The sequence below is a fragment of the Amia ocellicauda genome, chromosome 3, assembly GCF_036373705.1.
Source record: "Amia ocellicauda isolate fAmiCal2 chromosome 3, fAmiCal2.hap1, whole genome shotgun sequence".
NCBI classification, from domain to species: Eukaryota; Metazoa; Chordata; class Actinopteri; order Amiiformes; family Amiidae; genus Amia; species Amia ocellicauda.
In genome coordinates, this window is record NC_089852.1 from 33,463,493 (window position 1) to 33,490,686 (window position 27,194).

Genomic DNA, 27,194 nt, shown 5'->3' on the forward strand with positions numbered 1-27,194 from the left:
TTACGCATATTACTATAATCAATGGCCTAATCAAAAAAAAAAATCTGCCATTTCATTTTCAGTTCCCAGAAGCCCAGAAAAGCCACAGGCTGTTTATAGATTGAAGACCTTATATAAAATCAAGAAATAAATAAATAAGACGCAGAAGAAAATCACATAATGGATGCTTGGCTTTCCTGCTGGGCATAGAGCTGTGCCATGAATGTGCTGGAGCTTTTTAGTTATGTTAATGACCCTTTTCAGAGCCATTAAAGATACTCAGTATTCTGGATTGCAGTCAGGCATAATAATGTGGAGTAAGATAATATATACAAGATATAGACAACAACCTTTCTTTTATGTTTCTTCAGATATGTCTGCTGCAGTGATATTAGCTTATCTGCAACACTAGAGCAGAAAATTAGAAATGTTCTTGTTTGAATGTCACATTTGTGTTTGTTTGTTTGTTTTTAGGGAAGGTATTTATTTAGTTATTTATTTACAGACGCCCTTATCCACGGCAACTTACAAAACATAACACATGCTGGTTATGACTGCAGTTCCAAAAGATAGGTACATGCACTTCACCCTGAGGAGAGAGAGGATCCAATAGAGGACATTTCAAAAGCACTAATTTCAAAGCTTAACCTTCTAAACCCATCAGGAAGGTCCCTGCAGTGCATAAAGAGTTGTTCTTTGCTAATTATCAGTTATCAGTTCAGTGTACAAAACAAGACACATTATGTAGTAATTGCAGGATAATGATCACTGTGGCTTTCAAATTGTATTGTTCATTAAGGAGATACAAAGGAAGTGCAATATAAAGACATACAAAACGTAAGAGTTAAGGAAAACTTCAATAAAAATGAATAACATCATACAAAGTCAAGATTTTTCTTGGCTGCTATACACAATCAAGATGCACCTTTGATTGGAGATACAAGCAGCATGTAAAAGCAGTGTACACAGCATTTGCCTTTTATGGAAAGCAAAAAGGCATACATTAAAAACAATATTTATTTATGACTAAAGAGCAAGTGAACATTAGCATTTGACCACAGAGTGTGTGTGCAGAATGCCCTGCATCAGCAGATTTTCACCAGTCATGCCTGCCAAAGACTGAGAGCGCTCTTGATCCACTATTTAATTGCATCCACATTGCATGTCCTGCCATGAATTGGTGCTGGTCTTTTAGTCAGTATCATGTGAGTCAGAAGCATGATCATTTTCACATGTTTAGCAAGATTAGCACTGCATGCCTAAACATATCTCCACAGTAACTCTTTCCTTCCCAAAACAGGCACAGTGCAGGTTCCCTTTGTGAGGTTAAGGATTTACTTTCTTCTCTTGTTAAGTTAAAGATATTCCCTTTGCTTCACAACAAATATATATGCAAAATAAATAATAATAAAACAAACAAAGAAAAGGCAACAGAGGGCTTCAAGAGGATTTAAGTGCTTTAGTTCACACATTAAAGGTAATGAATTATTTGGAAATCTTCTGGAAACTTCCCCCAAGTATGTTGCAATGGTTCCCTTTTTATGCTATATTTGTATATATTGTCAACGGAAATCTATATCACATTTAATTTTCTCTTAAGTCCACCCTCCTCTTCTAGTAGAATTTCCCTTTCCTTAAATGCAAAACCTGCTGGGACCGCAATCTTTGCTGCAGCTCTCCAGGAACAATTGGGCAGACTTAGATTGCAGCCCAGTCATTGGTAAAGAAATGGCAACCTTTTAGTTGTATGTATAATCCCAGTTGCTATAATAAATTGAGATGCAGAATACTTTCATGTATAACTGTGTAATTCATATTTTATATGATAATTCAGATAATTTTTCATTATGTGTCAGCTTGTTGAATGCTGATCTGTACAGCAATATTAATGCAACCATTACATTTTAAAATTGCTTTGGCGATGCAGTTTATCACACTGGATAAAATGGAAAAGGCACTGTTCCCGATTAAGAGACTATGAATAGAAAACTATCCATCGAATTCCAACTGTCTCACCCTGGGATGAGCTAGGAAGGGTGAGCTGTCCATGAACTGGAAGTCCAAACACCTTCAGTAAGTTACTGAAATAAATACATTTCACAAAATAACAACAAAAAAACAAAACTGTCTCCCAAAAATAAAAAATACTACAGGACATGCATAACAAATACAATGTTACCAGAACATATGAGAATAAGGAAAACATTAAATGATTACATCATGAGTGAAGTGCCTAAATGAGACAAGTTAACATTTTAAAACATGCACCATTTACAAGAGTATCATTATTATATTATTACAATAATAATACAAAACACTATTAACACTGTAAGGTGTTGGATTTAAAACAAACAAAAAAGATTTCTACAAAAACAACAAATCCTCCTAGATTACAATATACTCCACGAGATTACTTAACAGAGAGGCAGATGTATTTCTTCGGCATTTCAGTGTCTATTTTGTACTTTTAAAACCATTAGGTAACATATAATGTACCTAACCACACGTCCATTAAGGTGTGTGTGAACACCAGGACAGGTTCCTGCAGGCAAGCACTCATTTTCCTTGGCTTGTTAACTCCTAATTTACTCAGTGTATGAGGACTCAGATGCTACAGGTCCTCTATCTAACACCTCTCTTTCTCATTGAGTTCTTACTTTATTTTTGGATGAACAAAGAGCTTATTTCAGATCATTCAAAACAGAGGGGACAAAACTGCCAAACTCATGCATGTTCTAACCTGGAAGTATTTAAAGTTATTTTGGTTCCAGACCTGCCTGTGACACCTTACTTACAGAACTACAAATAAATCACCCGTTAGATCAACTGTTTACTGCCTGATATTTGTTTTGTACTCCCACACTGTGTGGAAAGTAATGTGCTGTTAATATTATGTAAATAGAACAGCAGCACACAGTTAAAAAAGTCAAATGAACTGAAATATCAGTATTATGTAGTGTTCGCATTGGTTTTCATCTGAAGTAGCTCTGTGATATTCCTTTTAAGTTTCAAAAACAGGCTCTTTTGAAATGTTAATGTCGCCAGGACTGCACATCACAGAGAACGATGAATGTAAATTAGCTGTCTTTGGTTACATGAATGCAGACATGAATCAAAAGTGACGTGAAAGTGAAGGAACATTTTTTTAAATATATATATATATATATATTATTATTATTATTTTTATTTCTTGGCAGACGCCCTTATCCAAGGCGACTTACACATAAGTGCAAAAATACAGAGAGTATCATATATATATATATATATATGTCTGTTTGTGTGTTTTTAGTCTAGTTTCTACCAAGCTAGTTTATTCAATTTTTCAATTAAGTGAACAGGAAAGACCTGAGCAAACTCCATAATGTGCATACAGTTCCAACAAGGCCAACTCTACTGACATTAAAACTCTTGGTTAAAAATACATTATCCATAAATTAGCCCCAATCAGAATCAATAAACGTAGTTAAAGATGATGATAATGCCCTCTTTCCATTTCATACAATTTTACCAGTTATTTAAAAAATAATATATAGCGACTTTGTTAAAAAAAAAATAATAATAATTAACACATTTCTGCAGTTGCCAACTTTTTAAAACAGACAAAAGTAGAAACGTGTCTACACTCAACATCCCAGATTACCATCTGCACGATCAAGGGAAGTGTATAGTTTTTCTTCTCCTACCTGAACTCAATGTTTAACCATGGACTCCAGCTGCAGTGTTGTCGTCTCTTCACTATTGGCCTCAGTCGTTGATTTTTTCTTACTGCCATTTAATTTGTTTGTTAATGCATTTTGAAAATATTGCAGCAGAGATTCCTGGCAAGCTCGTTTCCCACTATTATGTCTTTATTTTACTGTAATCATCACCTCACATTAACTGCTGTGTAGTTTAATCTGAAACTACCAAGAAGCACTGCTACCTGACAATCCTCTATTCTGATTGGCCATTACTGGATATGGCATAATCCGAGAACCGATTTCCACGCTTGTGAGTCGTGACCGTAGTTTGTGTTTAATGAATCTAAGTGTAGAAAAAGTAGTTTCACAGAGATAGGTTGATGTAAAAGGAATCAGTTTATCCATTGCAATTTCAGTTGGTGCGGCAATGAACGGTTGTCGGATCCACTCATGCTTTCTTTAGCTTTTTCAGCTCTTTACATTCGCCCCCTGGGGGGTGTAGTGTGTATTTATGTCCGTAGAACCACACAGACAGAACAGATTTAATTATGTACAACTAAGTATCCGAGAAGAGCCATGGCCAGTCAGCAACAGAAGCAGCAATGAACATTTCTTATATACATGGTTCGACATAAGGGATGGCCTGACTGCTTGACACAGGTTCCAAGTTCTGTTGGGCAGGCTTATTTGGTAGATTACATGCCCGACGGGGCAAGTGAAAATTTTATTCTATGTCATCTCAGCTGATTTGATTACATCGGAAATGGACATGCAATCTACAAAGTATTTGTTTCCGAACACAAGCACTCGGTACTCAGCAAACTTCCGTCAGTCCCATCGGTCAACAATTCCCATTGGGACTTCTCCGGTACATTTATTTTACCAATACACCACCACTGCTTATAATCTTTGTGCAAAAAGTCGAGCAGGTGTATTTTTTGAGGGGCAAGTACAATTTCAAGGCACCTGCCCTATTGGACAACCAAATTTTAGTTGTCAGTCCCTGATACATTTTACCTTCCTGCTGTATTGGTAGTAATAGCATAAAGCTTTCCAAGTAAGAAGTCATCTTTGTACCTCCCTTTCTTCTCAATTAGGAAGTTGATCAAAAGATAATGAGACTCCAAAGAAGTAAACAGGGCTTTAGGAAAGCTGAACACTGGTCTGTCACAATATGAAACTGGAAGAGCACTGTACAGCCAAATAAACTAATAAAGGACCATAATTCCTACCAATGGACAGACAGCACTATGTACCAGGAGATTAAAGTGGCTTAAATCATGTACATCATTTTCTAAATCAAATTCCAACAGAAACAGGAAGGTATTTATTTGTAAGTGCTTCTTGTTTTGTTATTTCCTCCAGATTTTAATTTCTACATGTTAATCATTATATTGACAGAGTTGTTTGTCATTATCTAATGAGGGAAACAGTTTTTTGGGGAGAGGAAACGAAATGGTGGGAAAAGAACAGCTGTGCAGCTCTGTCGTGTTATATCATGACAATACTGTAGCTCTCACAGGATAATGAAATCAGGTTTACGTATTTTCCCTGTTCTGAAGGACTGTTTACAGAGAGCAAGGCTGTATTGGTTTTACAGATTATAGTGGAGTTTGTGAGTGGAAAAAGCACCAAAATTACTCTTGCATTGTCTTCCTGTACAAGAATTGTTATCCTAGAAATGCAAAAATTCCTTTGGGATTATATTGTATTAGCACTAACAGGCTGTGTTAGGGCACCTCCCAGGCACTTCAGCAACAACAGCGACATAAACCTCCAACACCAAATTCAAGGAGAAGAACCTGACCAATTATTACAAAGCCTTATAATAAAAAGACTTATAATTATCAAAGCAGCGTAAGTGCCTTGGAATATTGCTTCCATGAGTCATAACAACCCCATAACACTATCAATAGAGCAAAGGGAGAGGGATAATGCTCATATTTTACAGCTGGAGTCTTTGAAGATAATCACAGACATCACTCTCTCCTTTTCTTTACAGCTTTCAAAGCAAAGGGCACAAAGGTCTTTAAAAGACTTATTTACGCTGTGTGCTTTCCAGAGTTTAAATACAGCTCTCATGAGAAAATTGGAATTCACATCCTAAATTAAGACATCTCTGCATTTTTTTAAAGGCAGCAAAGAACACTTCCTGTAAACATTACCCTCAGTAGGAAGGTATATGCACTCCAAGTAAGCAATGTGCTCAAAAGTGCGACAGAAGGGAGAAGAACATTCAATGTAAGCATTTTTCTGGTCTTCCACAATGCAGACGTGTGTAACTGTAGATGGAATTAGTAACAAGAATAAATGGTGGCAAGGAAGGTCTGTCTTCAGATATATCCATTCGTTGTGCATAAGACGCGCCAACCTGCAATCAAGTCACGCACAAAGGACTGCGGCAGCGTCAACATCTATACTTTGTTTCGCCGATATAATACCTTTCCGCTTTGCCGTCTGTTGCACTTCACAAAACAGTTATGGCACAGGAGTGGAAGATTGAAAGGGTTTTGTCCAAAAAACACCAGGTCTTCCCTTTTTTTTTTTTTTTTTTAGAAAACACTGTATTGGAGCTGGCTCAAACCAGGGCCTATGAAGTCTGGTAGAGGTGGTTTGCAGTACCTTCCACCTCAACTCTGATGTTGGTTCACTTTTATGTGACGGTAAGTGTGTCACTTGTGACGATGAGACCTTCTATTCATCCAGGAGTGTCTGAACTCGTGTGTGAATTTCCCTCTAAAGTCCAGATCAGGAGTTGGACGGATCATATGTCACTCCACAGCACAGCCCGTCTGCTCTTGTCCACACTAACAAAAAACTCCCCTGACAGAGACCAGGACACAGCATCTATCGAGGAGCTGGAAAACGGGCAAGAAAGTAAGAGGAGAACATCCATTTCATTATCTTCAATTACACGCTGACATGCCATTTGTGAGCAATGTGATGACACCACAATACACTATAGCATTATCAGAATAATAGCAGTGTATCATTGCAAATAAGCAGCTCTGTTTATCAGCTTGACAGTTTAGAGACTCTGCTTCAGTCTACTCGATTAAAAAAACTAAAACTGAAAAAGGCAGAATACTTAAAAATAGAAATAAAAACATCATGTGCATATTCCAAAAAAGACTCTATATAAAAACTACTATAACCCACAGTCACATGCTCGTCTGTGTTCTGTGTGCAATGATAAGTATTGTTATTATATACAAAACATAACAAAAAAAGGACACTCAACTTGGCACTGCAGTACCTTGACAATAAGATAGGTTTGCTGAACTGTTGCAAGTGAATCCCTTTCAAACATAAACATAAGCTAATAATATGAAACATCTGCTGTTTTTCTTGATAGTGCAGGAGAACTTCTAATAAACTTAATTGAAGCTTGGTTGGCTATCTTCCAGAGAGGTCCCTATTCTGAAATGCAGTCTGTGAAGAAGTCACAGGACTGACAAAACCTTGCCAAAATGTCACGGATGGTGTTGCAATTTTCCATGGATTTTATATATATATATATATATATATATATATATATATATAGAGAGAGAGAGAGAGAGAGAGATAAATAGATAGCTGATCTGTATTAGTGTTGCTGTAAGCAGAGGGGTAGACCATATCCCTTTGTACCACAGCTGCTGGCAAGACAAATGAAACCTTACCAGTGCATCCCAGGTAAGCAGGTCTCCAGGTTTCCCGAATTCACATTCCAGATATAGACAGCACCATCAGCAGATCCAGCTGCCACATAGTTTCCATCAGGACTAAAAAGAAAAGGGTTGTGCACCAGAAACATCACACTCTAGCCCGTGGCATGACACTGCCATGACAACTTCTTCACAAGTTTCTCTATGACCGTCCTGCCCTGTCACACTAAGTTTGACATGTTTAGTTTGCCTGCAGACTTGAACATGAATTGTCATTGTCGTTTAATGTAACCAAATCCCAGAGTTTAACACGTTACAGAGAACAATACCGGGTGTATTCACTCCGGTCAGACCCTGTCAAACTTGTGGGATCCTTAGAACATTTATTTATTTTTATCACACTAGTAGAAGTTAAGTAAAAAGGTGATCATTTCAAAAAGCCTGGCACATAGACCTACTTCACAAAAATGAAGAGAAGCATACCTAGTGGGTCTGCTAGGTATGGTTTTGTTCCAAAATGACCAATACTTTCTTCTGAAGTATGTGCCAAGCTATTTGAAATTATTTTTTTAATCCCCACACTAGAATTGTCAATAAACCTAAGATCTTAACCATCAAAGTGAGACATAGAGCAATAAGAAAGAGATGGGGATGCTTCAGTTTGTCATATTCAATGGGCCTTATGACTCTCACACCCCACAACATGAAAATGAAATTGAAGAAATGTCAGAGGAGACAGACGTTAAGACCACGATTGCCCTTCATGTTTCTCAAATTACAGCCCTGCTGTTCTGGCAGGCTTTCCAAAATCCCCAAAGCATGCTGGTTGTCATGGAAACAGCCTAGCCTTTGCTTCTCTAGGGTCATCAGATATATGAGTTGCTCGGCAAGAAAGCCTCTTTTCCTTCTCAAGCTGACAGAAAATGTCAGGTTCATAGACAAGAGGGATACAGTGAGATCAGTTTGTGGGAGGGGAGGGGAGAACTAGCACATCTACACACAGTCATAAGTATGGCTGACTTAAACATTTGAAGAGTGCAATTATACTCTTGACCTTTAAAGAGAACAGATGTGATACCAGTGAACAACTCTCCCCAGTGCCAGGGAGTCACGATGGTGCCAACATCCACTTTCTACCAAGGATCTTAAATATCCTAAGCCATCATAATGGATTCGAGGTAAGTGATAAATAGCATTTCAAGCAATAGCACAAAGGAAGTAAGAGAAAGAGAGTAAAGGGAAAAAAACTACTCAAAAAGACATATCTTTGTAAACCATGACTTAGGGCAATGGAAGGTCCTTAACAAGTATAAGGGTGCCACTTAATTTGCATGGAGGTCCAGTGGTCTTGTAGTCACATGTGTATCAACCAAGACTGCACAGTTCCCAACAGCCTCACTGACGTAAAGGGATTTTAAAAAACGTGACTGGAAGTATGCGACCTGAAGTTAAAATAATCCCTTGAAAAAACACCCTGATGACATAACCACAAACAACATACTGCTATGAATAAGCAGTATCGATGCTAAGTGGGTTGCCGACACACCATGCAAATGATTATGTGTAATTCTGATGAAGGTCTGCATCTTACTAGTTTGCAGATTTTCACTTCAACCCATAATAGCTATTTCAACCATATTATTCAATGCTATTGTGTTTACTTACCTAAAAATTGCCTTACTGCTGTCAGATCCACACTTGAATCCATCAGCTCTGTGGGAACAAGTACAGTGACATGTGTTTTCCCAATTTCACTGGACACATGAATCATTGCAAACAAACCTACAAACAGAGATGCTAAGAGAGCACACAGCCAATTGTGCAGTAATGGATTGAGTGTGCAGGAGGTGGTGACATCTGGACATACCTCAGATGCATTCAGATGCCAAATCAGTGAAATAATGAGATGTGTGTGTGCTCATTAAGGGACTCATTACAAAAATAATAGGACAAAATAAAATGCATTGGCACTACGGGAGCATTATACAGTATTTTTACTTCAAAATATAATTTGCACTGAACACGAGAAAAAAAACAAAAAATTAAATATGAGTATAAAGCTTGTGATGAGCCAAACGAAGAGTGCAATTATTGGATTGGAGGTATAGTAGCTCACCATGGCATCCAATCCATTCTTCTGTTCAGCTTAAACAAAGACAATTTATCATCAATATATAAAGAGTGTTATTCAAAGCAGGATCAGGCTTTACAGAAGGCAAAAAACAAACAAACAAACAAACAGACATGTGAATGGTGGTTCCCTAATAAAAACTGTGATCCAGGATGCAACGTGTGCAACAGCTTGAAGATCAAGATCATAGTCCCCATTGCAAAGTGAGAAGGAATTGTAATGCTCTGCAAAGATTAATTTTCCTTAGTTATGTTTTGTTAACTGCACTTTAAAGCATGCATGTATTTATTTTCAAGATCACATTGGCTTAATTCTAAGAACATAAAATGGGTAAGAGATGGGTTTCAATATGAACACAAGCAATTCAGGTTTGCCAAAGTGGAAGTAGGCATTTGCGGGTGTCGCAGCCACGCAGGAGAACACAGGCAAGCTGAAATACCTGAAGGAACTCCTGGCATTGCTCATTCTCAGGTCAATAACCTGGAGGCATTCGTCTCGAACGCAGCTGAGAAGCTGCCTGTGGTCAGGGCTCATGTCCAGTGACGTCACCTTTCCCAGCAGGGTTTCCTCCTTTGTGCAGCTTGAAGATCTGGGAAAGAGCAGAAGAAAAGAAAAATCAGAGAAGATGGCACAACCTTCTCTTTTGTGATGTCTTGAACAGCACCTCAGTATCACTGTATTGAGTGTTTTTAGTTTTTTTTTAAATGTTTGATGGTTGTTGTATCTTGGTAGAACATATTGAGGGAAGGTCAGTTTTTGACCCTTTCAACTTCCAAACCAAATAAATATTTATTAAAAACAAAATATACACATTTATTTGTAGAATAAGCAAATGTGTTTTTTGCAATCTGTATGCAGAAACATGTAGCATTCTAATAGAAATCACATGCTTTTGCATGAGACACAAAATTAAAAACAGAGCAGCCAAAACAGGGGAATGTCTTATTTTTCTTGTTATTGTTTTGTTTTGTTTGTTTTATTCCTGGTTCTCAAACTAATCTGGGGCAAAAAGAAATTTCTGCCTACTTTGACATGTGATGTTGTAATCTATTCATTCAGTTCATGCAGGAACTTTTCCAGATAATGCTCTGCATTATCAAACTCAATGCACACACAGAGGCTTAATTTGAGTTGCAATTTATTAGTGACACAGCCAGCAACCAGAAACTATTTGCAATGTCTAAGCAGATGGGCCCTCCTCGGTTGTGAACAATTGCCATAGGGAGGCAATAATGTGAGTGTTTTGTTAGAGGGAAAAAAAATTAAAAGGAAAACTTTAACAAAATCGAAAAAATTGGTTTCACCGCCATTTTCACCTGTCATAACACAGAGAAAATCCCATTACAGGAGAAGGGGAGAGATAATTATGTGGGCCGATTGTTGCTAGGCAACAGCAGAACGCACCGATTCATCAGGCTGTGGCTTGGAATTGCTATTGAAGAGGGACTGAGATTCTTTTGAAAGTGAGAGTCAAGGACTGGTAGTGTTGCATAAATGAAATAGCACATTCTTCCTTGGACAAAAAACAAAAATAAAATAAAAAGATTTATGCACCACAGATAAAACTGGGATGTGGCATCAGTGGAGAAATTATAGATTGGCAGTAGCTGGATCTGCTGGATCACTGAGACAAGACGCTTTAAATCAGGGCTTTATATAGACCTAATTTGCAATGTTCACATTGTACATACACTTCATTGCATACCCCAGAGGCTAATACTACCAAACGGTCACACTGAACTCAATCCCAAGGCTTCTCTGCAGATTATGACAGAAAAAGCAATGGTTAGTGCTTTCTCAAGAACAGATTAGCTGGTATGTTTTTAATAATTTATAATTTTAAGAACACATAGAATTATTTGAAGAAACTGTATCGGTAAGGTAATTTGATCACTGCGCATGTGTCAAAGGCTTGATTATAATGGTAACCCAAATAAATAAAAATATCCTCTTATTTAGTTAGTAATTTCAGTATTGATAGAAGTAAGTACAAGTTTTCATATGATGTAAATGTGCCTGGGATGCAATTCTGTACCCTTTAATCATTTCATTATAGAGTAAAGACTCATGTCCCGTCAAAGCATCAAAATGGAAATAAGCTATGGCCTTGAGATTGTTTTCTCCCCTCAAAGCATTTTCAGTAATCAAAATTTCATCCTGCAAAATGTCAAATGTCAAGGGTTAGGAAGGCTTGGGGATGTGCATGCTAATTTCAGTTATCGATCTATGGGAAGAAAGCCAAAGTAATGTGTTAAATTAATGCAACCTCGTTGTTTCTGATTGGAGAAGATATAGGGATAAAAATGGGGCTTTAATTCTGGAATGTTATAAAAACAAAATCCAGTTATGCTGCGCTCTATATTCAGCAGAGGAAAATTTCAACGGCAAGTTCCTGCACTCAGAGACTCTAAAACAACCTGCCAGATCAAACCTTTTAACTTATGACTACAACTTCCACTTATTATATTATTGAAAAAAAACAGGTACTGTTCAGTCACCAAGGGTGGTATTTGCAATTACTAAAAGGATCATCAATGTTTTCCGAATGAGAGTTAAATTAACGGATTCACATCACATGACGTCCACAGAAGGCAAGAGACAAGCTTTTACACCCATATTATCACTATGAAAAGGTGTGTGTGCTAGGCTACAATGCTACACCAAACTGAGCACCAGCTGTGAACAATTTCTAGATCCCATGTGTGATAAAAAAGCTTGTTTACATTAACCTAAGAGAGAACAGAAACATCACATTCATCCACAACAAAGGATAACACATGACATGGTAATGTGGAGATTAGAGAAACTGCTCAAAATCATAACAAAATGGCACATCATTGGCTGCTGTGTTTAAGCTGAGTGTCTGTGAAAATGCTGGACTGAGTGGCATTTCAGATTGAGCACCACCATGACAGCAGTGTCAGGCACGTGTCTAATGGTGCACAGAACCAGTGCACGTTGAAGCCTATTTAAAGGTGACCATGGAAATTTTTAACCTCTTTTTTCTGAACATTTTAAGGAAACTGCCATCCTGACAACAACATGGGCACCATTATTCCCATCTCACCTGCTGTCCCAGAACCGAATCTTCTTGTCAAAGTGTCCGCTGACCACGAAGTACTCTGAACACACCAAATCACTGCAGTAGGATAAAACATCTATGGTCCTTGTGCCTTGTTGGGGGCAAAATATCAAACAAAATATCAGTATGCAAATCTGATGACCTTATAATAACAAGTGATAAAATAAAGCTGACAGCATCCAAATGATAACCTCTTCCCAGTCAATAACACCCAGTGAAACGGCTGGCAGTGCCAAAACAATACGATCACAAAGACAGGCCTTCATGGCCAGCAAATAATAAATGTCAAGTGATAGGTTAATCAACATAGCAAAATTGTTTCCAATGCCTTCTACAGATCATTATTCTGCTCCCTAATGGAAAAGACAATGTACTGTGCGACTATGTACACGAGGCAGTTCACAGCAGCCCATTTTTTAATTTTGGCAAAAGACAAATTGTATGGTGTGCTGCTCCAAGTAAACCTGCTTGTAAATTTGGTTTTGCATGCAGCCAGATCACTTAAATCCTCCCTGCAAATAGTCATTTTTCAAAATGAATGTATTTATTGCAGTACAAACACAATCCACAGTGAACAGAAAGGAAAGCCATTCTCACAGGCCGCCCGCTGCAGATCCCAGAGCTTCACTGTCCTGTCCGCACTGCCAGTGACCACGTGGCGCAGACTGCACTTGAACTTGGCAGCCGTCACTTTGCGTGAGTGACCCGTCAAGGTAAACTGCAAAACAACAGGTTAGATTGTTTTTTTTGATCATTTTGTAATTTTAGATGCATGTGAAAGCCTGATTTATTCTGCTAGGATAGATAGAACTCTTTACATGAGGGTCAGTCGTGCTTAGGACAGGTGGGCAACACGGGGGGCAGAACAACAAATTCCCAGATATTAAAGATTTGTTTGAGAAATGTTCAGTCTAAAGCGTAACAAAATAATAGACAAATAGACCAAGCATGAGGCAAATGCTCTCTTGACCCATCTGTTGTGAGTCATAGCTGAAGATCCATCCTTTTCCTAGAAATGTGTTATTTATATTGATCTTCAGAATTAAGAACTACATATTGGATTACATGAACATTATGTATTAATCTTCCCCCAGGATCAATATATGAAAGGTTATTATCCACGCATGCTTGTTCAAATTACATGCTGTTGCCTAAAAAGATCCAGTTTCACCCCAGAAGAGGTATTTTCTGTCTCCAAATATGAGAATATCAGCTAAAGGTTAAAGTCAATTTTGAAAATATAGAAAAAACTAAGTTAGTTGCCTGGCTGTAATTCAAGAAAAAAAGGAGAATGATCTGTATAGATTAAACCATGAATTAACAGTCTCTTAAGTAGGGCCCTGCATTTTAGGCGACCTGCTTTCTAACGCTGCACTTCATTCCTCCCGACACAAGGTGGCCATGCACTCTGCTTAATTAAAGTATTCATTGATTAATAATCTAAAGATTACTTTAATCACCTTGATGAATCTGTAAATAATTTCAAGAGATTCTTTAACACTAACTAACACTAAGGAAACGGAGTTTGTAGAAATGTGTATTTAATTTGATATTCCTTGGAGAACAAACCAAAATGTGCAAAACATACTGATCTTTTGCACACTGTCAGGCATCGTTAAAACTTGTACAATTGTAGTCTTGTGCAAATCAAAAGTCTGGGGGAGATAATCCCTTTATTTGGTATGTATATCAGGAGTTACATTCAAGTACCTTTGGTGCACACTCATCCAGTTTCCAAAAAAGGGCAGACTTGTCATACGATGCAGCTAAAATCTTGGTCCCCTAAAATGAAGGAAAGGTTGCTTGTAAATGTGTTCACAACATTTGTTCAATTCCTTGAAAAAAGTTCTAATCTGTGCAAGGGTTGGATGCATGTTGGAAGATCTAAGAGTAGAAATATAGTTGATTTAATTCTGCAGCAACGATAACCCTTCTCATAATTGTAGCTCATCCTTAACCACCCTGCTCTGCTGAATAACAATGACATGTAAAAAATGTAAAGTAATTTGGCTGTCTACTGTACTGTAAAGGTTTGATTCCCCGGGGCTTTTCCATCTTCATCAGGAGAGAAAATCCACCAATTAATTTACAGAGTAATCCCCTCTACATAATCAGCCAATCAGTTAATTGAACAACTGCAGAATCGTATGTGTGTGTGTGTGTGAGAGAGAGAGAGAGAGAGAGAGAGAGAGAGAGAGAGAGAGAGAGAGAGAGAGCAAAAGATGGTTGGCGGCAGGGGGTGTAGTTATCAGGAAAATCTGTTTTAACTTACTGTTGGGTCAAACTCTATACTTGTAATTCCCCCATTGCTGCCCTCTAGTGTTCCTCGGCTGATCAGCCTGCCTGTAGACAAAGCAATGTGTTGCACATAACAACAGAAAACAAATAACAACGACAACAACAGATAGAATCACTATGCAGAAATACTACTAAAACAGAATGTGATTATATAATGGAATAAATAATGTGGATATACAGATGATTTGCTACGACTTGGCTGGAGTTACACTATGCAACTTGTTGTCTTCTGTTCATCAGAGAAAATCTGTGACCCTAATAGGTGTTTGCCAATTCTAATAGCTAATACAATAATAGAAATTACTTAAGTTATTATTATTATGATTGTTATAAAGCTCCAGATATTAAATCTGTAAGGACTTATACAATTATCTTGCATATAAAGGAAATCAGACTCTTTATTCGGACAGATTAGTACCATCATAAGGACAATGAAACATGAACGCTAATAAAAAGGATATAATAGATATTAAGAGTGCACTTTACAGTAAATCGCACAGAGAATAATCCCCCATCACAAAATAAAAGCACAACTGACGTGCAAGAGGAGGGGGTGATGCGTAACAGTGTCAACATCATAACCATCTGTTGGGTTTTGCTGTCATCTGCTGGTAAATCGAAGAGTTGCAAATCAGGAAAGGACTGTTAATCCATAATGTGCATTATAGCTTTGATGACCTGAAAAATGCGATCATTATTATTGTTTTAATACTTTATGTGTTTTATTTCAGAGGTATCCATAGCCTGGTCTTTTTTTTTAATCAATACCAATTAATCCAAACCCACAGCACTTTAAACCCAAGTGCTGATTTAATTTTGTCGGTACCCTCTGAGGCCCTCACTTTTTAGCCTCATAATCGGATTCCACTGAAAATCGTTTACCTGCTCTTACATCCCAGAGCTTGATGACTCTGTCGGTACCCCCTGTAGCCAGCAGCTTAGAATTAGGGCTGAATTTCACTGCATTGATTCCCAGTTCATGGGCGTCCTAAAAGGAAAGAGGCAGACACTTGAATGCAGGAAGTTCACATCTCCTAGATGTGTGTGAATTATCACTGGGGTACTGTTTTTTTAAGTGTCAGACATCTCAAACACATTTCCCAATGCATGATTTCAGGGTATCCTGCAGAGTCACTGTGTGTGCGAGGATGTGGGCATCGTGTTGATACCAAAAGCAGGAAAATGAGGAACTGAAACTCACGTACCGCAGTCCTGGTTCCCCATGCCTTGTGTCTACAATCCAAAGGACCCAAACTACGTACAATGCCTTTCTGTGCCAGAGCAATGCACACTAACAAAGTTGCACTGTCACAGAGACAGAGAGGGCATTTTGTCTTACTGCCAGGCCGAGCACCAGAGAGAAAATCACGCAGGCAGTACGATTCAAAATGTTAGTGCTAGTGCTCGGCTGTGAAATTATCTGTCTGTCACCTTTCGGTCTGCAGGTGTGTGACCCGTCTGTATCTGAACAGAACTACATGACATAGCAGAGGCACAACAAATAAACTGACAGACAGACAGCTCGATAGACAGAAAATAAATTAAATCTTGATGCATACAGTGCTGGCAACAAGGGCGAGATGAGGCAAGACTGACAACGGCCTGACTGCCTAATTAACTGTTTGTAGTCGTTGTTCTTACCAGGATGTGTAGTGCTCTGGCAGGTACCCTGGCTACAACACACACCCCAGCAGGCAAATACAGGTCTTCCTCCACACTGCTGACAGAGCTCCCTCGCTTGCGGATCCTGAAACGGCACGAGCGATAAACTCTGATTGACAAGAGGGTTTCACTGAGAGGAGCTGGTGCTAAATAGCTTATTACTCAGCTACACCTTTTTGTGCATAGCAATCTGATTTGCTCTTGAAGGACATTTAGATGAGATCAACAGAGAAGGTCAGCAACAGGCAGAAGCAAAGACTATGACAGCTATTTGAATTTGTCAGCGACTGTAACAGTAACCAACGAGGAAGAAAGAAAAGCAAAGCAACAAAAAAAAGTCCAAACAATGAGACTTACTCAAAAAGCTCCTTAATGGAATCTAAAATCCTAGGTGAGGTGACCGAGGCTGATCTGGAACGAGATACCAAGCCAAGTTTGAAATGTGTGAATAACAAAAAGCATGTACACAAATGTATCCATGTCCCTCAAACAATTACATTTATACAGCACACAGGCAGGCAGATTCATGTACATGTTTCTCACCTAATGGATCTTGTCGGTCGCCTGTCTGTTTTTTCTCTGAACTCTCCCTTTTCAGCTGCTGCTTTGGTGGGCATCAGATTTCCAAAACCACTTAACAAAAATAATAAGTAATATTATAATAAATCACATTCTTGTTCAAGAGACAATCATACAATTACACCCCTTATAAGATGGCAAAATAACCTGTACTGAACTGAACTGAAGTAGACATTGTGCTTATTGTTCTTGTTTTTTTCAAGGTATGGTTTGTATCCTTCTTGAAACGGATATGTTGATATAAATTTTGATAATTTTTTCTTTATATCTTGATGGATTTTCCATCTGTATCCTGGTTTTATGTTTAAAAACTGGCTTACTGCTGACGTTAATAAATCAAGTCAATTATTTCAGAATGCCCGGAGGGGGATTAGCCACTTTCCAATTAACACTTTTCAGTCCCAGCTTGCAAACAGCCTTTGAAATGAACACCTACAACCTTGGGGACCCAGACACCTCCCTCCTGGCTTTTACCTAATAATTACCTCAGGCTTTGTGTTAGACTGTTTTACAGGTTAATTCCTCACAGGAGGCCAATTACGATTCTCCCTGGCACCTGCTCTGTTTCCATTTGACTTCACAAAGTCAGAGTCAACGACTTATCTTACTGCACAACTTGCTGATTGCTGTAACTTGGGTGCCCTGTTTAATTTTCATTTTGTTTTTGGCATTATTATTATTATTACCTTTATTATCATTATTATGGTTTCCACAGCCAGTGAGTAATGCACACTCGACAATGAGATTGAAGATAGCATTTTAAGTGAGTAAAGCAGCCGATTAAATTTCTTTTAGGGGATACTAAACTGCATCCACCAAGGAGGACTTAAACCTAAGAACAGCAACGACAAAAATGCATTTACTGGGAACGTCAAAAGCGGAGTACAGTAGCAGAGTCTCGCAACCCGTAAGCTACTTGACCATCACAGCCCCTCCTCTGATATGACTACAAACAAAGTGAAAAGTTATGTTTTTATTGGATGGGAATGCAGTGTCAGTGCAGTTTTAGGCCTTTTAAGGTTTTACAAACCAACATAGTTTTGCACTACATCCCTGGTGTCATTACTGTCAAAAGAGAACAGGGAATTGTGTTGGCAGCTTCAGGACACTTACACGTCTATATTCACTTTCCTCTTCACAGCGGTCTCAAGTTCCTTTTTCAGAGTGGCTTCTCTTGCTCTGTAATATTAGGAGAGAAGTATACGTTCATTTATTTATGAGCGGAGGGCTGCACAGCCCCTGCAGATACACCAGCATAAACATGCAGGTACTGTCCCAAGTTAGACAAAATAAAAGAAGATAGAGAACTTTAGTGACCTTTCCTTGGTATTTGAGTTCCCTGTCATTTCACAGATAATATACAGATGGAGGAACAATGTACAGTGACAGGTTAAAGTAGAGAAGTCCTACATGTACTTCCTCTTATATCCTTTCTGAATTGCAGTGAACCCTGTGACACACATTGTGGCAATTCCCTATTAGTGTTCCACCAGCCAAGATTCTATTCCTGAATTGTATGACACGATTCTGGCTTCTACAACCTAAAGGCAACCTGGGCATTTTTTGTATTTATGCATAGGAATTTCACTTTGGAAACTAGTTTTACTTGAATAACACATTTAATCTGACAACCAGATGTTCCCAGACCAAAATAAACAACAACAGAACCAACTTTATAGGATATACCTGTCTCTCGGCTGCTGTACGCGAGTCTTGAACTGTGATAGGTAGCCGATACCTGCGGTGTGTTCTGACAATCTACACATACACTCCAGACACTCACCGTACTCTCTTCTCGTTCTTGTTATTCATCTGCGCGGCGGCCAGCTCCTTCCCCTTGATGATGTCCTCCAGCAACTCTGAGCCCTGCACCTTCTCCCGGCGGAACGTCTCGTCCATGTCCCGGTGCTGCTCCAGCAGGGTGTCGTATTCCTGCTTCAAGACACTGTTCCCCTCCTGCACCTCCTCTACCCGGCACTGAAGGTCACTCCAGTCCGACTCCACCACCCCCAGGCGGCTCTTCAGCTCAAACATCCTGAACTCCCCAGAGACAGCAAATGTCAACAGCTGTTGGAAATAAGGTGGACCACAGCACTCCAAAAAAAACAGTGTTGGAGACTTTTCTGGGAGAGGTATGGAATGACAGTGACTGGGGTGACTGACACTTATCATCTTAATCTAAATGGAGTTTCCTATTAAAAGTGTGTTCCTATGTAGTTTCAGAGTCAATTAGTTTGTTGCGCTATATGGTACCTGCAACTTTACTACAGTGTCTTCGTATGATTACCATGCTAAAATAAAAATCAGATTAGACCCCGATGCAAGAATGTCAACAGATTCTGCAGAATGTCAACAGATTCAGTTGACTCACCTGGCATGCTGCTCCTCCAGTACAGAGTCTCTGATTTGTATCTTCTTTTGAAGTTCAATAACCTGATAGGCCAGCTGGAAACAAGAGTCACATTTGTAATTCCTAACATATCAAAACCACCATAAATGTTGCTTTCATTCATATTTTCAGTCTGCTTTATACTATATAGACAAATGTCAGATGTTGTTGATTTTATATTTCATTATTTTTCATTCTTCTTGTTTGTTCTTTTTGTAACTAAAGGGATGCAGTCCAGATTTGCGTCCACCATTTTGTCAGTTACCAGCAAACAGCCTACTTCCACTGGTTACTATGAATCATGAAGAGAATCCCCCGGAGTAGTGTGATGTAAATCAGATGAAATTGCATATAACTACTTTAATAGAGCCACAAGTCAGGGTGATTTGATTGCTGATGCAAATCAAACTGTGCTGTTTGACTTGGCAAGCCCACAGCAACTCACAAATGTTAATCTTACAGACTGTAGAGTGATATAACAAGCAAATAAAATACATAATAAAATTCTAAGTAATACAGTGGCAGTAATTTAATGCTATTCACAGGGAGCATGTTGTTGGCCAGGGATCAAAGGCCCAAAATGTGAAGTAGGGGTGAAGGTTCCTTTAATCTCGTGAAAGAGGTGTCCCCTGCTCCGTTATCACTGCAGTCTGGCACAATGTGTCACTCCCACACAGAGGAAATGACCACTGATCTCATGACACACTGAGAGGCAAGGGCAATCTGTCAACAGAAAGTCCCTTCATATTTTGCATGTGGAACAGTACTGCTTGGTTGCAGGTCAGCCTCTCCTCACAAATGACAACAGCCCTTGCCTGACTTTAGATTCAGGTCTGGGTCAAAGAAATAGCATAACAGCATTCTTCCCAAGGTGCCGGCACTCAGCAGAAACTCATTCAAACTACCGTGCGTTTTCAAACCTTATTGTCTCAAATGGGTCATTACTCTCATTTTCAAAAAGGCAATGGCTGCTTAAGGTGATCTCACAAAATTACTGCTAAGATGCGCTACTGTTATGTTTTGCAAGAACAACATGCTAACATTATGAGGCACCTAGGCCAAATTAATCTGCTGTCCACCAGGCTTGGAAGCTAAACAGGTGTGGTGTCCCATACCTCCCCAGTGGTCTTCTTCAGGTCCGTCACAAGGTGTTCATGCCGGGTGATCATTATGTCCAGGGAATCCGCAGATGTTGCCTTTGTCATGTCAGGTCTGATTAGAAAAGGGTTAAAGAGTTAGGAGAACATTGGATTTACCAATTACCAAAAAAAGTCCAGTGGCCCAAAAACCTGGTTTAATCAAGGAAACTGGGAAACAGTGACTGATATATTTTGGATCCTGTTAATTTCACCTGCATTTCCACATATTTGTGTATATATACACCTCTGGGGCCTCTGGTGTGCCCAGGAGAGCTAACACAAGCCTTCAGACACACCTCATCACTGAGCCCAGAAGCCCTTGTGTGATTTGAGCCCTCTGCTGGGACTTCTCCAGCAGCCTGATGTCTACAGCGCATGGTGAGAAACGGAGGAGAAAAAAGCACATATTAGAATTATAACCAATCATAAACACATACAGAGTTTACAGATATTGTGCTAAAGCCCTGCAAGCAAACCTGTGTAAATAAGACTGATGTAGATGTATGTCCTTTGCAGAAAAATGTCAATTTAATGTAGGTGCTATATTACAGTTTCCATGTTAGGAACATAATTGAATGCTCTGTGTGTTGTTATTTTATTGTCTGTATAACACAATCCAGTACATGTAGATATTTTGTACTATGTTTGATATGTATATTTGTTGTACTGTATTATTGCACTTTGTATTGCTCTTGCATCTTGTAAGTCCTCCTGGATAAGGACGCCTGCCAATAAATAAATCAATACATAATTAATTAATATATACATTTTATTTATGCGACTCTGCACAGCCACTAACTATTTATTTCCAACATCCACTTCATAAATAAACTGCCACAAAAGTCACATATCCGTGGAGGAAACACATCTCCTTACTATAGGTAATTTACGTACCTGTGTTAGGACTGAATGTCTAATATTTGCTAAATTCAACAGTCCAATGGATAACCCTGCGTGCTAGCTAGCGGGCTTAGTAATGTTAAAAAACAACTGATTTGTTTCACTGTGTTTAGGATGTTGTAGTAAAAACGTCCTCAAAAGCTTCCCAAAATAAACAATCTAGATAAATAATTCAAATCAAAACTATCCAACCGATTTTTCTACCAGTTCAGTGATGTATAGTCAATAGTTTAGCTTGTTCGTAACTGTAAAACTAATTCTAGTAGTGAAACTTGTTATTTGCCCAAACAGCTGTATTCCTACAATCAAGTCATTCCCGATGAGCAAGAGGGGTTTTTTATTTTAAACTGTAGTATCACACACATGGGTGGAAATCTTGCGAAGGCATCCAAACTGTACGTACAGTAGATCTACTGTATTATTATTATTATTATTACTTTATACGTATAATTTCTGTAGTATCTTCATCTTAAAAGTATCAACTTGAGCTGATGCTTTTCTAGGATAAATCTGAAGTACCACATTTTCATCATCAGACTATAATCATTAGTTCGTGCATTTGGACTTCGTGAGCGTTTGCCTACCTGTTGCATTACATAAAATCGGTGAGAGATATAATACAGTTAAGTAGTGAAAAAAGCAAATATAAATCGACGTCTCGCTGAAAATACTTGATAATGTAGTACTATACATATATATGATATATGCAGATGTATACATATCTATACATTATACATATATGTTATTATAGATGGTATCACATACATGATCCTATGACATCCTGAAACATTAATTTCTGAGATCTGTCCCGATGATTCAGCTGCCGGACAATGTGACGTTTCCATCTTTCGGGGGTCTTTGTGGTGGGGCCGAGCCTCTCCGCTGCTCTAGCCGACTCTGAGGTCTCAGACGCGGCCATCGTCCACAGCGAGAGCCAACATTGACCAACAGTGCAGGGTACTTCCGTATGACGTCATGGCGAAGTGCCGAAGCCGTCCCTGGATCGACAACAATGCGAACAGCCAATCACAGACGACTTTCCTCTCCTGCTGCCAGCCTGACCCGCAGCGTCACTGCATCAATATGCTCTGTGTCCTACACGCCGCAGCATAATGCACATCCGGTGGCCATATTGGTTGGGTATGAATCTCAGCAATGTGTTTTTTGTACATAATGTGAAAGTCATGCACTGTGATCTTTGGCCTATGAAAGTCGTTGGTTATGCATGTTAATCACATTCATGCTCAGTCATCAAACGTGATCCCTGTTACTAATCTGATAATGTTGTGGATTTGACTTTAATTCTTTACATTTCGTACAATACTGTATTGCGTTATTGTACTATACTGTACGATATGTAATCTTAGTACGATTAAAATGTATTTTTGTATCGATTCATTAGCAGATGCCCTTCCCTATGAGTTCCTGATTCAGAAAGGACAATGGTGTCAGCCCAATCTGATGATGATTATTTATTTGTTTGTTTGTCGAAAGAGATACCATCAAACACACAGGGAAAAGGACACGAGTGTGTGTTTAATTATTGTTTTCTGCTGTTAAATTGCTTTGTAATACTGTCAGTATAAGGGATGTGGGGTTTTCTTACTTTCTTACTTATTCTTACTGTTTTTTCAAAGCCAGGTAACAACAGGTCAAAATAATGTTTTCATTGCACACAATATTAGAGGGATAAGGTCCTGCTGTTTCCACGCCTTCTCTCTCTTTGGTCTGCATTTCTACATATTTGAGCTCCTGATATCACAACACATGAAAATCAATCTTAGGGCAACATAAAACACCAAGCAAAAACAATTGAACAGGGGCTACATACATTGTGAACCACAGATCTATCAAGTAGGGTGTTACTTGAAGGCTATTGAAGGCTCGATGGACTGAAACTCTAAGAAATGTTTTTAATGATTTTATTAATTCAGTAACTATTATGTGAATAATAGTTATTAGAGGGTCTGCTTTTGTGCATAAAAAGCTGAAGTTTTATCACCTTACAAATAGTATATTATACCCTAAACCATTCAGCAGGTTCTGCTGCAGAGGAAATTCATATATTTAAAATAATGAATCTCTTGTGCTGTGTTTTAATTTTTTATGTGAAAGGAAAAAGAAAATAAAGCAAAAGCAAATGTATCAATAATATATCACATGTGTTTCAGGATGTGGGTATTGTTATTCTGACAACTTATTCCAGCACCACACCGAGAGCTCTTTTCTATAGAAACTGTAGAAACTGTTCCATCCTGTATAAGAAATTTAAATGCATTTCCTAATATTGTTTACACCTACATGAACTTGTTTGAAACATTAACTTTTCATATTGTATGCCTACAAAGCCAATGTAATGCATTTTTAGAAATCTGTAAAATTGAAGAATTTGACTCACACAAGAGAAAAATGACAAAAATAAAAAAATCTAGAAGTAGGCCAATATCTCTCTCAAGGTACACACACTTAATCTCTGGAGAAGACTAGACATAAAACCCCTGATCTGGCTGCACGAGCTGAGCATTCTCAGAAAGCTGCAGCAGGTTTGCTACCAATATGAGCCTGAGGATGGCTTGATTCTAAAAATCATGTTTAAAAGTTTTCAAAACCAAAAATAAATATGAATCATGACTTGTCATTAACCAGCAGGTAGGATGTAGAAGCATAGAGACCATTTCCTGACGTTTAATTTAGAGATCAAAAGCTGGAATTTGTATGCCACATCCCTCTGAGACTGAGCTCTGTTCTATTTATCATCACGGTGCGCGAAGTAAAGCTCCATAACAGCTCAAGGCAGACTTCTTCCAAGAGTAGGTGGATATCAGACACGCTAGCCAACTGTTATGTGTTACTTTGTGTTTTCATAACTTGCCAACACCCACAGGCACAATCCGCAGCCTTCTGAACATTAGTTTAAAACTTTTATTGTTCAAAAAGAGTGAACAATTTTGTCTTTTGAGTTTCAAGTTGAGGATCTCTGGATAATTTATCAGTATAAATTGCCCACAGCTTTATAAAAACTACAGGGAACAATTTATACATACTGTGCAGTGTGTTGGTTGATCATGGCTGCCTGACACATCATTTATATCATACAGTTGTTTAATTGGAAATGTGATTTTTATATGTTTTTTCAGCTCTTATAGAAGTCTAGATCCACACAAGAGTTTTCATTTGATCATGCCAAGCCTAACTGTAATGGACATACTGGGAATGTTGAAGTAGATCTCTCAGGTGACATAGTTGTCAACTCTTTTACAGGGATTTCATAGCAGGAAAACACTTGTGCCAGTCTCTGATGAATATGAGATTCAACAATAAGCAGATTGCCTGCTTAGCAACGTGGACAGAGTATACGTGACATGCACATATCGGCCTGTACTTTATAATCCAGAAACACGTTTTCTTTGCATTATGGTTGATGAGTTTTTGCATACTTGTGTTCTTTTTAATGAAGACTCCTCTATCATTTATGTAATTCTGTTTTAGTCTCAGACTAGGTTTTCCGTTTCATTGTTGTTCCATTAAGCATCACACCATTTAAAACTGACCAATCAATCATTAACTAAATAAATAACTAGTAATGATTAATACATATATAATGGGTAATGAATAAGTGTTATTTAGTCAGTTATTAAATATTAATATACCATACAGCTTTCAGGAACTTTTCCATTACTTAACGGCTTTAGATGGCTGACTTGTCATTCTGGTTAGCCTATAGTAATTTGGTTTAAATTACATGAGATATACAATTCTGTAAAAACCAAAGGAGCTGTATTGAAGCATAACAAATGTACAGCAGCACTAGTTTAGAGGGTCCATACAGTGTTACTTCAAATGCCACCGAACAAGGATCACAGATCACAGAGACATGTCACAAAACTGTGTACATTTAAACATGGTGTAAAGATCTCATTGGTTTTCATGTTTTCCAGTGACTCCTAGTTTTGCATATTTACATGATGTGGAACAATCTGTTTCTTAAACAATGGATGTGGTTTCCACCACACAACTCCAATGTGTGCAAATTCAGGTGAGCACTCACACTTCCAAAATTAGACCTTTGCAGCACATCATCCAACAATACTTGGGGGAGTTGTAACTCAAGAGTGAGCACTACTTCATCCCGAATATTTTGTTTGTCCTGATGCAATATGTATGTGTTTTGCAGCATTGCAGCATACATTAGGATAATTATATTGATTTCATTTTTTCCTCCAAGACTTTTGCGCCATGTATGTTAAAATATTTGTGTGAAGGACATGATTACACTGTGTAACATTATACATATACATATATATATATATATATATATATATATACATACATACATACATACACTCACCTAAAGGATTATTAGGAACACCATACTAATACTGTGTTTGACCCCCTTTCGCCTTCAGAACTGCCTTAATTCTACGTGGCATTGATTCAACAAGGTGCTGAAAGCATTCTTTAGAATTGTTGGCCCATATTGATAGGATAGCATCTTGCAGTTGATGGAGATTTGTGGGATGCACATCCAGGGCATGAAGCTCCCATTCCACCACATCCCAAATATGCTCTATTGGGTTGAGATCTGGTGACTGTGGGGGCCAGTTTAGTACAGTGAACTCATTGTCATGTTCAAGAAACCAATTTGAAATGATTCGACCTTTGTGACATGGTGCATTATCCTGCTGGAAGTAGCCATCAGAGGATGGGTACATGGTGGCCATAAAGGGATGGACATGGTCAGAAACAATGCTCAGGTAGGCCGTGGCATTTAAACGATGCCCAATTGGCACTAAGGGGCCTAAAGTGTGCCAAGAAAACATCCCCCACACCATTACACCACCACCACCAGCCTGCACAGTGGTAACAAGGCATGATGGATCCATGTTCTCATTCTGTTTCATTCAAATTCTGACTCTACCATCTGAATGTCTCAACAGAAATCGAGACTCATCAGACCAGGCAACATTTTTCCAGTCTTCAACTGTCCAATTTTGGTGAGCTTGTGCAAATTGTAGCATCTTTTTCCTATTTGTAGTGGAGATGAGTGGTACCCGGTGGGGTCTTCTGCTGTTGTAGCCCATCCGCCTCAAGGTTGTACGTGTTGTGGCTTCACAAATGCTTTGCTGCATACCTCAGTTGTAACGAGTGGTTATTTCAGTCAAAGTTGCTCTTCTATCAGCTTGAATCAGTCGGCCCATTCTCCTCTGACCTCTAGCATCAACAAGGCATTTTCGCCCACAGGACTGCCGCTTACTGGATGTTTTTCCCTTTTCACACCATTCTTTGTAAACCCTAGAAATGGTTGTGCGTGAAAATCCCAGTAACTGAGCAGATTGTGAAATACTCAGACCGGCCCGTCTGGCACCAACAACCATGCCACGCTCAAAATTGCTTAAATCACCTTTCTTTCCCATTCAGACATTCAGTTTGGAGTTCAGGAGATTGTCTTGACCAGGACCACACCCCTAAATGCATTGAAGCAACTGCCATGTGATTGGTTGGTTAGATAATTGCATTAATGAGAAATTGAACAGGTGTTCCTAATAATCCTTTAGGTGAGTGTATATATATATATATATATATATATATATATATATATATATATATATATATATATATATATATATAGTAGTATTATATATATATAATAGTGATATTTTGAAATGTAACTATTTCCAATGAGGAAACGGGCGACTTTGTGTCTTTTC

At 38.5% G+C, this 27,194-nt stretch overlaps 1 protein-coding gene across 1 annotated transcript; it reads right to left on the reverse strand.

Moving 5' to 3' along the window:
* Positions 1–744: 744 nt before the first annotated feature.
* Positions 745–22,464, reverse strand: atg16l2 (ATG16 autophagy related 16-like 2 (S. cerevisiae)). Its single transcript, XM_066699125.1, has 18 exons — positions 22,252–22,464; positions 20,883–20,952; positions 20,563–20,659; positions 19,430–19,503; positions 18,842–19,093; positions 18,172–18,237; positions 17,023–17,112; positions 16,837–16,890; positions 16,459–16,564; positions 15,700–15,805; positions 14,792–14,862; positions 14,230–14,301; positions 13,117–13,237; positions 12,505–12,610; positions 9,877–10,026; positions 8,972–9,019; positions 7,322–7,423; positions 745–6,517 (listed from the first exon to the last, which is right to left on the reverse strand). Exons 1-18 carry the CDS (start codon positions 22,403–22,405, stop codon positions 6,424–6,426), a joined length of 1,833 nt encoding a protein of 610 aa, XP_066555222.1. The 5' UTR covers positions 22,406–22,464; the 3' UTR covers positions 745–6,423.
* Between the last annotated feature and the right edge of the window lie 4,730 nt (positions 22,465–27,194).

What these genes read in the sequence shown, in the direction of transcription:
- atg16l2 (XM_066699125.1), bottom strand. Translation starts at nt 22,405, where the DNA reads ATGGCCGCGTCTGAGACCTCAGAGTCGGCTAGAGCAGCGGAGAGGCTC. An exon ending in CTGGAGGAGCAGCATGCCAG is followed by an intron (nt 19,094 to 19,429) that starts GTGAGTCAACTG and finishes TGGGGAGTTCAG; the next exon opens with GATGTTTGAGCTGAAGAGCC. An exon ending in TCCATTAAGGAGCTTTTTGA is followed by an intron (nt 16,565 to 16,836) that starts GTAAGTCTCATT and finishes GTGCCGTTTCAG; the next exon opens with GATCCGCAAGCGAGGGAGCT.